Here is a 12,524-nt window from a genome sequence, read left to right on the forward strand (position 1 = left end):
TTCTGTAATTCTTCTTCATTTTCGCTGAGGATAGCAATGTTATTAACGAATCTTATCTTTCATAACCTTTCACTGTGAATTTTAATTTCGATCTTGAACCTTTCTTTTCTTTCCTGCATTGCTTCATCGGGGTGTAAATTGAACACCCTTTTTAATCTGAGCACTTCATTCTTTATCTCCTACTCTTATGGTTCCCTATTGGTTCTTGTACACATTGTATGTGAAGGAGATTAGTGGTATGATTGCACCAAGTTACTGCATCGAAAGGGAGTAGCTTAACTTTTAAAAAAGTTGTGTCTTTTTTGTCTTCTGACTGCCCTTATCCCATACCTTCGTGTGACTGGCATGTTAATCTGAATTTGGTAATGTTAGTGTGAGAGAGTGGCCAGACTTCAAAGGGTAGCCGAGAACGCTAACGCGCTGCTTCCTGGACTCGGGTGGGCGCGCCAGCCCCGGATCGTATCCGCCCGGCGGATTAACGACGACCGCCGGTGTGTCAGCCAGCCTGGATGTGGTTTTTAGGCGGTTTTCTACATCCTACTAGGTGAATACCGGGCTGGTCCCCACGTCCCGCCTCAGTTACACGACTCGCAGACATTTGAAACACATACACAGTATTTCACGATTTACACTAGATGCAGACAGCTGGCGTACACTAATTCCGTCCTGGGGGGTATGGGGTGGCAGCAGGAAGGGGATCCGGCCACCCCTTCTTCCAGTTAACCATGCCAAACCCGCACTTAACCCTACTGACCCTGCCCACAATGTGGGATAAAGGCGGTAGCAAAAGAAAGAAAGAAAAGTGTCAGAGACTGGTGTTTGCAAATCATGTAACTTAGGTGATACATGGGTACCAACCCAGTATTCACCTAGTCAGACATGATAAATTACCTAAAACCCAAAGCCCCTCTAGGGTAGCCAGCAATCCCTCACTCGTCGTTAGTCCACCAGGTGGATTCGATCTAGGGCTGGCACACCTCCCCAAATCCCAGAAACTGCACACTAACTTTCCATGTGTGTATGTAGGGTTCTCTGAGAGAAACTTTACAATTTCCATTAATAAATACGTATATCAACAATTCAGTTAATTACTGTAACATTAATTTAAGCAGAATAAATAACTTGATTTATGGGCCCAAGTAAATAATTTTATTTGTTGAACTTTTGCCTTTTTAATCAGCACCTCAACTGTTCCATTCTGCCTCAGGTGTGCCACATTTCATGTTGTGAAACATGTGTTACAGTCTAGTGTTCATAGATGTGAATCTGACTTCTGCCTAAAATGCAACATCAGTTGTTCTGATGGTTTTTGTTTGATGAGGAAAAGTAGACATGATGAGGAAAACTAGACATATAAGACAGAATAATTTTATTTTTTATAATTGCTACCTTTTTTCTATGTTACTGCATCTGATTACTGTTTCAGCCTTTCTCTTTTTACTGTAAGTAAAATGGATCTAGAACATATTTAATTTGAGATCACTTGTTTTCTGAGAACCTGCCTTAAACGTAGTTACATTACGTTATCATTGCTTCACAGCCTGTAAGATAGATTGCAGCTACTAGCTGGTTGCCGAGACTGCTGACCACAAAGTTATATTATTTGTTTTGGCGAAGTGTGAAGTTTATTTATATCTGTGTAGCCATTTTATTAACTCCTTCGCATCAGAGCAGCATTCATGTGTTGTGTGACTGGATTCCTGCAAAAATTTCCAAATTCAGTTTTACAGTTTCCACAAGTTGTAGTTTGTCAGATTTCCAGCTCATGCAGTGAGGGCGCTATCAGCGGTGGCACCTGTCAGGCCAGAATTGCAGTATTGTGGCCCCAGAATGTGGTTTGCTGATGTGACACTGAGCTGAACCAAATGCAGTGACGATGTGGAGAAGCACAATGTGAAAAGGGAAGATCTTTATTAGGAGTCTGTAATGTGAGAGTAAAGATCCATTTTACCCACCACTTGGAAGTATGTCATGTAACTAGAGCATTACAGCTGCGTGGGAAAAGAATTTTTACAGGTTGTTCTATCACTTTTTTTAAAAAATTGAAACTAAATGGATAATTCGATTTCAGATGATAGGACATGGAATGCATATAGGTACAAGCGTCACACATTGTAATCTAACACACTAACTATTAATATCCTGATGTGTCTACAGTATATACAGTAGAGACATCGGTAGATTCAGTCTGGGGACAGAACTGATATGGTGTGCATATTCCTAGTAAACATAAATTACTGTGTGGTCCACTCGGCAGACACAGAAGTAAGTTTAGTCCTATATCTAAAATGAAGGTGCATTCCAAGCATACAGATTAGACACCTGTAATTGATTCCTGTTGAAATTTGCAGCAGTTTTATGGAGCACAAATCATGCTCCTACAACATACTTTTCAATAATCGACTATTTGTAATGGAGTTTTCATAGATTTTTGTTGAGTTTTCACAAAAGGAAGCTTGCCTAATGTTGCTTTCATTAGTTTATAAGGGTACAAAGAATTAGAATTTTTTCTATTCTTTATACTAAAAGATCCAATATACTAAAAGATCCTGTCTAATTGCCTCATACATAGAATTCAGCCACTTGCAGAATTGTTGATTGATTAGTACCAGGGAGGTTTCCGGCCAGGACGGTCAACAGTAGATCACATTTTCAGTCTCCGGCAGCTCACTGAGAAACTGTTTGAATATGATAAAGATTTGCATATTTTTTTCTTTGATTTTAAGAAGGTCAATGATTGCATACATCGCAAGAGCCTGCTCAACTGTTTAAGGGAGTCTGGCATAGCAGAGAACTCATCAATCTGAAAAGTCTGAGATTGTGACAGGACTCAGGCAAGGAGATGGGTTGTCCCCTATCCTGTTCAACTTTGCCCTCGGAAGATCGTACGCGAGACCTTCCAAGACAACGAAGGGATTGAAATTGAATGAAAGAGACTGGCATACTTAGCCTATGCAGACGACATCTGTTTACTCCCTAGGTCGGGAGAGGAGTTGGAGCAAATGACGAAAGCACTAAAGGAGGCTGCCAGCAAATTTGGGCTAAACATAAACGAAGCCAAGACAGAGTACCTCATTATGACGCATGGTCATTGTCAGACTGCTGATCATCTACAATCACTGCAGGTTGGGGACCATTCCTACAAGAGAGTGCAAGAATTCAAATACTTAGATGCACTTTTCACTGAGAACTCTTCATGTGAAGCAGAGATCAATGCCAGAATACAAGCAGGAAACCGATCTTACCACAGCCTAGCACAACTGCTTCGGTCCAAATATCTCTCCAGGCAGCTCAAGATTCGACTGTACAAAACCCTGATCCAGCCTGTTGTTCTATATGGCTGTGAGACATGGAGAATCCGGAAACAGGACTTCCATAAGCTCCTTGTTTTTGAGAGAAAAGTGCTTCGGTAGATCTTCAGTCCGGTTCTGGACGCAGATACAGGAGAATGGAGGATCAGATACAACCAAGAGCTTGAGGAACTATACCAGCAGCCCAACATAGTAGGAACTGTCAAAGCCAAGCGAATGCAGTGGGCTGGCCGTGTGGCCGGAATGGAGGATCACAGATGGCCTTGGAAACTCCTGGAGTTCACACCTACAGAAAGGAGATCGCCAGGGAGACCTAAGATGCGTTGGAGGGATGGATTCCATGAAGATTTAAACCAAGTGTCAATAGATGTGAACGGATGGCGGATAGCAGCAATGGACAGAATACAGTGGAGGAGGAAACTGGTAGATGCGTGCAGTCCACTGGGCCTGATCACGTAGTAGTAGTAGTAGTAGTAGTAGTATACTAAAAACAACGAAAATTCATGTTTTTTTTTTGTCCAGAGATGTTTGTTGGACTGCTAGGTTCTTCTTAGTACGTCTATGAGCTGCTGGTTTTGCTTGTCAGTGGCGATGTCCAGCGGCGTGAGCTCATCCTCATCCCTGACCGTCCTGTCCGCTCCTGCCTCCAACAGCGCAGCTGCCACCTCTGTGTAGTCATAGGATGCAGCGTAGTGCAGCGGAGTAGACCCCCACTGATCCCTGGCGTTGACTTCTGCTGAGGCTGCACAGAGCAGCTGCACCACAGCCAAATGGCCTTTCGCTGCAGCCCAGTGCAGGGGCGTCTTCTGGTAGCCATCCCTGGCGCCCACATCTGCCCGTGCCTCCAGCAGGCACCTCGCCACGTCCGAGTATCCCAATGTTGCTGCCCAATGCAGGGCGCTGAACCCACCGTCGATTCTCCCTCCCACGTCTGCCCCCGCCGCCAACAGACACTTCAAGGCCTGTACGTGTCCCGCCCTCGCTGCAGCGTGCAGAGCAGTCCATCCTGAACTGTCCAGTGCTTCGATGTCCGCCCCTGCTGCGAGCAGAGCACGCAGCTCGGCCACTTGCCCATCAAAAGCCGCTGCTGTCAGCCTATCAGCTTTCTCCTCTCCAGAAAGGTTCCTGCACAGAACAAAGAAATTCTTACACTTTACTACATACATGCAACCTGTCGAAGAAAAATATCCTAGAAGCACAATTATGCACAGCTCTAAAAATTCATCTGTCCAGAGAGACAAAAATGACCACTCTCAGTCCTGTCCCTTCTATGATGCAAAACGGTCGGAAAGTCTATGTACCGGGTGATCAAAAAGTCAGTATAAATGTAGATAGAGACGTAAAAAATTGGCATGCATGCTTGGAGTGACATGGGGTTTCATTAGAACAAAAAAAAAAACAAAGTTAACAAAATGTCCGACAGATGGCGCTGTACAGCAAAACGTCAGTGACTGCCCATGACAATCGTGTATAAAAGGTGCTGTAATGAGAGAGAGAATCTACGACCTCATCCCCTTCCCCCACCTTCTCCTTTTCCTTGAACACAACTGCACACTATATATTGTCGGCCACCTTGATCCCCCTCACCCCCTGGTGTCTCCCTTCCTCTCCACCCCCACCCAGTTGCCTAGCCTTTACCGTTGTGTCCCATCCTCTCTCCATCTCCACACCCTCCATCTCCTTTCCCAACACAACTTCCACCGTCTACCCCTCCCGGATGATGAGCTTCGCCCTGACATCTACCCTTTCTACCAACTGTAACCCCATCTTCCTGCCTCCTCCTCAGGGCTCCCTCTCTTCCCCCTCTCTCCTCCTGAGCGTCTTCCCCCTCCGACTCCCCCTACCTCTCTTGTGCCCCCTTTCAGTGTCTCTGCACTCTCTCATGCCCTATTTTCCCTCTTCATCTCCCACCCCACCTGTCTCCTGCCTCTCTGTGTACCCACTGACGCCCCTCCTCTCTTCATCCCGCCGCTTCCCCTGCTGTTCCTTGCTCTCCCCTCCTTTTCCAACCTCTCTGACCTTTCCCACGGCAGATCCCACCTGGCAGTTTTATTCTTCGTCATGTGTGCTACAAGTGGGTTTTAAGTGTGTTGTTCTGGAGTGTTTTTAATACTGTCGCCGACTTTTAACCTGTGCATGTCCATTCAGTGTCTTCTCTGTGTTTTAAGAATCGCCAACTGTGTTTTTTAACTTTCTGATGACTTTTTCAACTGTCTCCATGAACGTCTTCATATCAGTCTATTTTTACCTCTATTTTCTCCCATTATTCCGTTTTAAGTTCCCCTTTTTATCGCCGCATGTATGTAACATTTTATTCTTACTTTAAGTTGGCATGTGACTCTGCTGAAGAGCGGCGGATTGTGCCGCTGACAGCCCTCCCCTGCCCATATGGGGCAGGGGAATGAAATCACAATAAAGAAAAAAAAAGAGAGAGAGAATCAGATGCGCCAGCAGTCGCAGCATGTTGATGTTACCTGAAAAGGCACTTTTAGTGAAGCTGTATTATCAGAATGGGGAATGTGCTAGCTCAGCGTTACGGTCCTATCGCCATAGGAAGGGGACACAAATGGGTAAAGGTCTGTTGACAAATGCAGCTGTGGCGAGAATGATTTCGAAGTTCGAATTCACAGGTTGTTTATACGATAGTGGCCAAACGAGCACAAGGCATAATGCTGCGGAGACAGTTCATGAAGAAATGGAGACTGTAGCGTGTTTGTCTACGCACGGGGAAGTCAGAGCTTGTGCAGTCGCACGTTGCACCAACATTCCTTACACTACTGTTTGGTTGGCACTTGGGCATACCCTCCGATGCTATCCGTACAAAATCTATTGGCATCATGAACTGTTACCTGGCGATTTAGTGAAGCGGAGGGCATTTGCATTGTGGGCGTTTCAAAAGATGGCGGAAGATGACGATAGGTTGAGTAATGTGTTGTGGACAGACGAAGCTCATTTCACGCTCCGTGGGTCTGTCAACGCCCACAACTGCAGAATTTGGGGTACCGAAAATCCTAGAACTGTCGTGGGAACTCCATTGAACTAGGAGAAAGTCACGGTATGGGTTGGTTTTACCACATCTACCGTTATAGGGCCTTTTTTCTTCGAGGAAATGCGTGATTCTGGTTTTGTCACTGCTACCGTGACGGGTGAGAGGCACGCCGGTATGTTACAGAATCGCATCATCCCCAACCTGGCTGATCGACACCTGCTGGAACGTACGATGTTTATGCAGGATGGCGCTCCACCCCATATTGCTAGACGCGTGAAAGATCTCTTGCGCACGTCGTTTGGTGATGATCGTGTGCTCAGCCGCCACTTTCGTAGTGATTGACCTCCCAGGTCCCCAGACCTCAGTCCATGCGATTATTGGCTTTGGGGTTACCTGAAGTCGCAAGTGTATCGTGATCGACAGACATCTCTAGGGATGCTGAAAGACAACATCCAACGCCAATGCCTCACCATAACTCCGGACATGCTTTACAGTGCTGTTCACAACATTATTCCTCGACTACAGCTCTTGTTGAGGAATGATGGTGGACATATTGAGCATTTCCTGTAAAGAACATCATCTTTGCTTTGTCTTACTTTGTTATGCTAATTATTGCTATTCTGATCAGACGAAGCGCCATCTGTCGGACATTTTTTGAACTTTTGTATTTTTTTGGTTCTAATAAAACCCCATGTCATTCCAAGCAAGTGTGTCAATTTGTACCTCTCTATCTACATAATTCCGTGATTTATTCAGTTTTCAAATTTATACTGACTTTTTTGATCACCCATTATATTAAGGTACAGGTTTATAGCTGCATTACCCTCTGTAAGTGTACACGCACTCTCTATCAAAAAGTATTACATTCACTCTCTCAAGAAATTCTCTTCTCACATTTTGTCACATTGATTGCTAACAGTGAGGTTTTTGACCTCATAATGCTGTTCTCAAGTAACTGTTGCCCTCCACTGAAAGAGATGCCTCATTTTGTCAATACTAGTCGTGTGAGCTGCAGTCCCTTCTGACTATTGTGCAGATATCTTGAAACACACTTGTCAGAAATACATACTTTTTAGTGATTATAAAGAATCCGCCTCGGCTGCAAACAGAAACCGGATGTTGACCTAGGTTTCGGTGCGGATAACCACGCCTTCTTCGGAACACGCTAAAACTACAAACTGCCTTAAGAGGCACGGTCCAACAGTGATACAGAAAGCCCAAAAGTGCAAAAAACTCGCATAAAATGTAAAATAAACGGTACGTGTGTACCATGGCAATAGCTGTACTTAGCTCAAACGTCAGAAGCGTGCTTCCTCACCCCATCCAACGTTCAGTTGCTAGCAAATGCTAGCTCTAAGATAAACTGACAGCCCGCGGCCCACCGAAGGTTGGATGGGTTGAGGAAGCACGCTTCTGACGTTTGAGCTGTAAGTAGGCTGTTTAGGTTTTTTTATTGGTAACGCCGCCACCAATACCATTATTTCTACAAGGACTGCAATGGGTCTGCACCTCTGGTGGCCCACCAATGGTAATATCTACCAGGACTACAGTGGGTCTGCTCTGTGATGACCTACCTACCGATAGTCTTCAACATCGACTGACTCTGCTGTGGCCCATTATCTGTCTGCATGTCAAGAGTCAGCACTGTCTTTCGTTGGAAGGACAAGACTACTTCTTCAAGACTGCTTAGAAATCTACTACTTCCAAGTCCAATTTCTTTTATTGCTCAGACTTTGAAAAAAAAACACTGCAATTTTACTGTGATGAACGATCAGGACTGTCTTTATAGACTGTGAGAGAATTTTAGCTTCTGACCAACATTGTATCGATAAGTGTGTTTATTTCATTTCTTTGTCATTGTAATTATGAAAAAAAATTTCAAATCTATATTGGCCAGTGCCCAAAACAATTTGTAAATTTTTTGTGGGGAGCAGGGGGCTATGTAAGTAGGCTGGTTAGGTTTTTTTATTGGTAACGCCGCCGCCACGTAGTGCTCTGTATAAAAATCACTGGCTGTGCCGTGTGCAGTCTGTGGCTGGTTTGCATTGTTGTCTGCCATTGTAGTGTCGGGCAGCGGCAGCTGGATGCTAACAGCGCGTAGCGTTGCGCAGTTGGAGGTGAGCAGCCAGCAGTGGTGGACGTGGGGAGAGAGATGGCGGAGTTTTGTAATTTGTAAGACTGGATGTCATGAACTATCATATATATTTTGACTATTAAGGTAAATACACTGTTTGTTCTGTATTAAACTCTTTCATTTGCTAACTATGCGTATCACTAGTTAGTGCCTTCAGTAGTTTGAATCTTTTATTTAGCTGGCAGTAGTGGCGCTCGCTGTATGGCAGTAGCTTGAGTAACGAAGATTTTTGTGAGGTAAGTGATTTGTGAAACGTACAGGTTAATGTTAGTCAGGGCCATTCTTTCGTAGGGATTTTTGGAAGTCAGATTGCGTTGCGCTAAAAAAAATTGTGTGTCAGTTTAAGCACAGTCGTGTATAATTTTTCAAAGAGGGCGGTTCACATAGACCAGTCTTGTATAATTTTTCGCAGGGGACGTTTCAGAGCTAAGTACAGCTATTGCCATGGCACAAAAATGGTTCAAATGGCTGTGAGCACTATGGGATTTAACATCTGAGGTCATCAGTCCCCTAGAACTTAGAACTACTTAAACAAAACTAATCTAAAGACATCACACACATCCATGCCCGAGGCAGGCTTCGAACGTGCGACCGTAGCGGTCGCGCGGGTGCAGACTGAACGCCTACAGCCGCTCGGCCACATCGGCCGGTTGACATGGTACACACGTTCCGTTTATTTTACATTTTATGCGAGTCTTTTGCACTTTTGGGCTTTCTGTATGAATGTTGGACCGTGTCTCTTTAGGCAGTTTGTAGTTTTAGTGTGTTCCGAAGAATGCGTGGTTATCCGCACCGAAACCTAGGTCAACATCTGGTTTCTATTTGCAACCGAGGCGGACTCTTTGTAATCATTAAATTACTCACGATTGCTGACGCACTGCTATGTTAAAAGTTCTCAGATACTTTTTACTAGGAATCCTGTTAGTCGAAGTAGTTCAGATATAAAGAGAATCCCGTACCGCTACACACAAACACACTACTTACTGCATGCACTCTGCATCAAAAAGTATTACATTCCGTCTCTCAAGAAATTCACTTCTCACATTTTGTCACATTGATTGCTAACAGTGAGTTTTTGACCTCTTAATGGTGCTCTCTAGTAGCTGTAGGCGTTGTAGAAAAAAAACCACACAGACACATACACATACATATAACTGTGTAGGCCTCCACTGTCGTATCCAGTTGTCATAGAAGTTTTCTGAGTATCTTACCGCGTCATAATGTAAAAAACTACACTGGAGAAACCAACGTTAGGGCCACGGTTACAGTGGAATTGTTTTGGGTCTACTGATGTTCCTCAGCTGTGAGAATGCGATTATATTATGTCACTGGCGATCGATAAGCATGACGTTACGTCATAATTTTATAAGGTCGTAGTTATGATTGGTCATTTGAGGTGGAAGGAGATGGAACTTTACTATGGAAGGTTGCTATGGTGGGGGGAGTGGGGATCCTCTGTTGTCTATTCCATTTGCGTTATTTGCTACGATTGGTGCTCGTTGGAGAATGAGACATGGGCTACTGTTTTCCTCCTACTGGATGCAGACAACAAGGTGGCATCTACTCGACGATAGCACTCGTGTCATCAACATCTACATCAACATGATTACTCTGCAATTCACATTTAAGTGCTTAGCAGAGGGTTCATCGAACCACAACCATATTATCTCTCTACCATTCCACTCCCGGACACCTAAACCTTTCTGTTCGAGCTCTGATTTCTCTTATTTTATTTTGATGATCATTCCTACCTATGTATGTTGGGCTCAACAAAATATTTTCGCACTCGGAAGAGAAAGTTGGTGACTGAAATTTCGTAAATAGATCTCGCCGCGACGAAAAACGCCTTTCCTTTAATGACTTCCATCCCAACTCGCGCATCATATCTGTCACACTCTCTCCCCTATTACGTGATAATACAAAACGAGCTGCTCTTTTTTGCACCCTTTCGATTTCCTTCGTCAATCCCACCTGGTAAGGATCTCTCACCGCACAGCAATAATCTAACAGAGGACGAACGAGTGTAGTGTAAGCTGTCTCTTTAGTGGACTTGTTGCATCTTCTAAGTGTCCTGCCAATGGAACTCAACCTTTGGCTCGCCTTCCCCACAATATTATCTATGTGATCTTTCCAACTGAAGTTGTTCGTTATTTTAACACCCAGGTACTTAGTTGAATTGACAGCCTTGAGAATTGCACTATTTATCGAGTAATCGAATTCCAACGGATTTCGTTTGGAACTCATGTGGATCACCTCACACTTTTCGTTATTTAGGTCAACTGCCACCTGCCACACCATACAGCAATCTTTTCTAAATCGCTTTGCAACTGATACTGGTCTTCGGATGACCTTACTAGATGGTAAATTACAGCATCATCTGCGAACAACCTAAGAGAACTGCTCAGATTGTCACCCAGGTCATTTACATAGATCAGGAACAGCAGAGGTCCCAGGACGCTTCCCTGGGGAACACCTGATATTACTTCAATTTTACTCGATGATTTGCTGTCTATTACTACGAACTGCGACCTTCCTGACAGGAGATCACGAATCCAGTCGCACAACTGAGACAACACCCCATAGGCCTGCAGCTTGATTAGAAGTCGCTTGTGAGGAACAGTGTCAAAAGCTTTCCGGAAATATAGAAATACGGAATCAACTTGAGATCCCCTGTCGATAGCGGCCATTACTTCGTGCAAATAAATAGCTAGCTGCGTTGCACAAGAACGATGTTTTCTGAAACCATGATGATTACGTATCAATAGATCGTTCCCTTCGAGGTGATTCATAATGTTTGAATACAGTATATGCTTCAAACCCATACTGCAAACAACGTCAATGATATAGGTCTGTAGTTCGATGGATTACTCCTACTACCCTTCTTAAACACCGGTGCGACCTGCGCAATTTTCCAATCTGTAGGTACAGATCTGTCGGTGAGCGAGTGGTTGTATATTATTGCTAAGTAGGGAGCTATTGTATCAGCATAATCTGAAAGGAACGTAATCGGTATACAATCTGGACCTGGAGACTTGCCAATATCCAGCTCTATGAGTTGCTTTGCAACCCATAAGGTATCTACATCTAAGAAACTCATGTTGGCAGCTGTTCGCGTTTCAAATTCTGGAATATTCCATTCGTCTTCCCTGGTGAAGGACTACATCTATCGCGTTACTGGTGTGGCCTGTTGGACTCTGTGAGCTGGCAGACAGGATAGGGCAAGCTTATACCCGTCCTTGTTCATGCTGTAAGGTTTTTTTATCATTTCTGTGGCTTCTCTTGTCTTATGTTTCGTCAAAGCCGGCTGCTTAGCTGGTACACAGCTTTCATTAAACTTGATTTGCTTCCAAAGTCTTGTCGCTGTTCGGCCCGCTACAGACTTCCTGTGCTGCCCAGGCGAATGTAGTCCTCACGTTCTGGTATGTGCGCTGCTATCGGCCGGTCGGTCTCGACGATGTACACTTCTGCATACTGACATTCCACCTTGTACACACCTGCGGTGTGCAAAACATCTGTCTTCTCCTATGTGGATCCTAGCACATCCTGAACCTTGTGGTTGCCAGGGAAGACGGTCTGCCTTCTTAGCTGAGTGCTACGGCGTTCGCCTAATGCTTTTGCCGGCAACAAACTGGGTCCGGGTGCGATTCCCGGACAGGTTGGAGATTTTACTCCGTCTGTGGGCTGGGTGTCATCGACGCGCAAGTCGCCCAATGTGGCGTCACCCACCACCTGAAATAAGATTTGCAACCCAGCGGCCGAACTTCCCCATGATGGGGGCTCCCACTCAACAATGTCACACGATCATTTCCTTTTTTTACTGGTGGGCAGGCTGGAAACCAACCTGACGGAGGAGTTTATCAATCCAGTCAGTGATATTTTTCACGTAAGGTAGGCGCGTCGCTGCTGCAGTTTGTCGATTTCTTGCCCATCTAGTCTCAATCCGTCTGTTGCCATGGCTCTTTGAGTTGACTTATGGCTGCAGCCACTACAACAACATGAACAAAGAAGGCGTATAAAAGCTTGCCAACTCCTGTCTCTCAGTCTCAGAGTCCAACGGGCTGCACAAACAGCGTGTGACGCGAGCATTACC

At 44.8% G+C, this 12,524-nt stretch overlaps 1 protein-coding gene across 1 annotated transcript in view; it reads right to left on the bottom strand.

The window, feature by feature from the left end:
* Positions 1-1,354: 1,354 nt before the first annotated feature.
* Positions 1,355-12,524, bottom strand: part of LOC126289098 (26S proteasome non-ATPase regulatory subunit 10-like) — a 76,329-nt gene continuing 65,159 nt past the window's right edge. The window contains exon 5 of the mRNA XM_049984900.1: positions 1,355-4,436. Coding sequence (XP_049840857.1) covers positions 3,851-4,436 — 586 coding nt within the window. The 3' untranslated portion in view covers positions 1,355-3,850. The remainder of the gene's footprint in view (positions 4,437-12,524) is intronic.

Source organism: Schistocerca gregaria, chromosome 1, assembly GCF_023897955.1.
Source record: "Schistocerca gregaria isolate iqSchGreg1 chromosome 1, iqSchGreg1.2, whole genome shotgun sequence".
Lineage (NCBI taxonomy): Eukaryota > Metazoa > Arthropoda > Insecta > Orthoptera > Acrididae > Schistocerca > Schistocerca gregaria.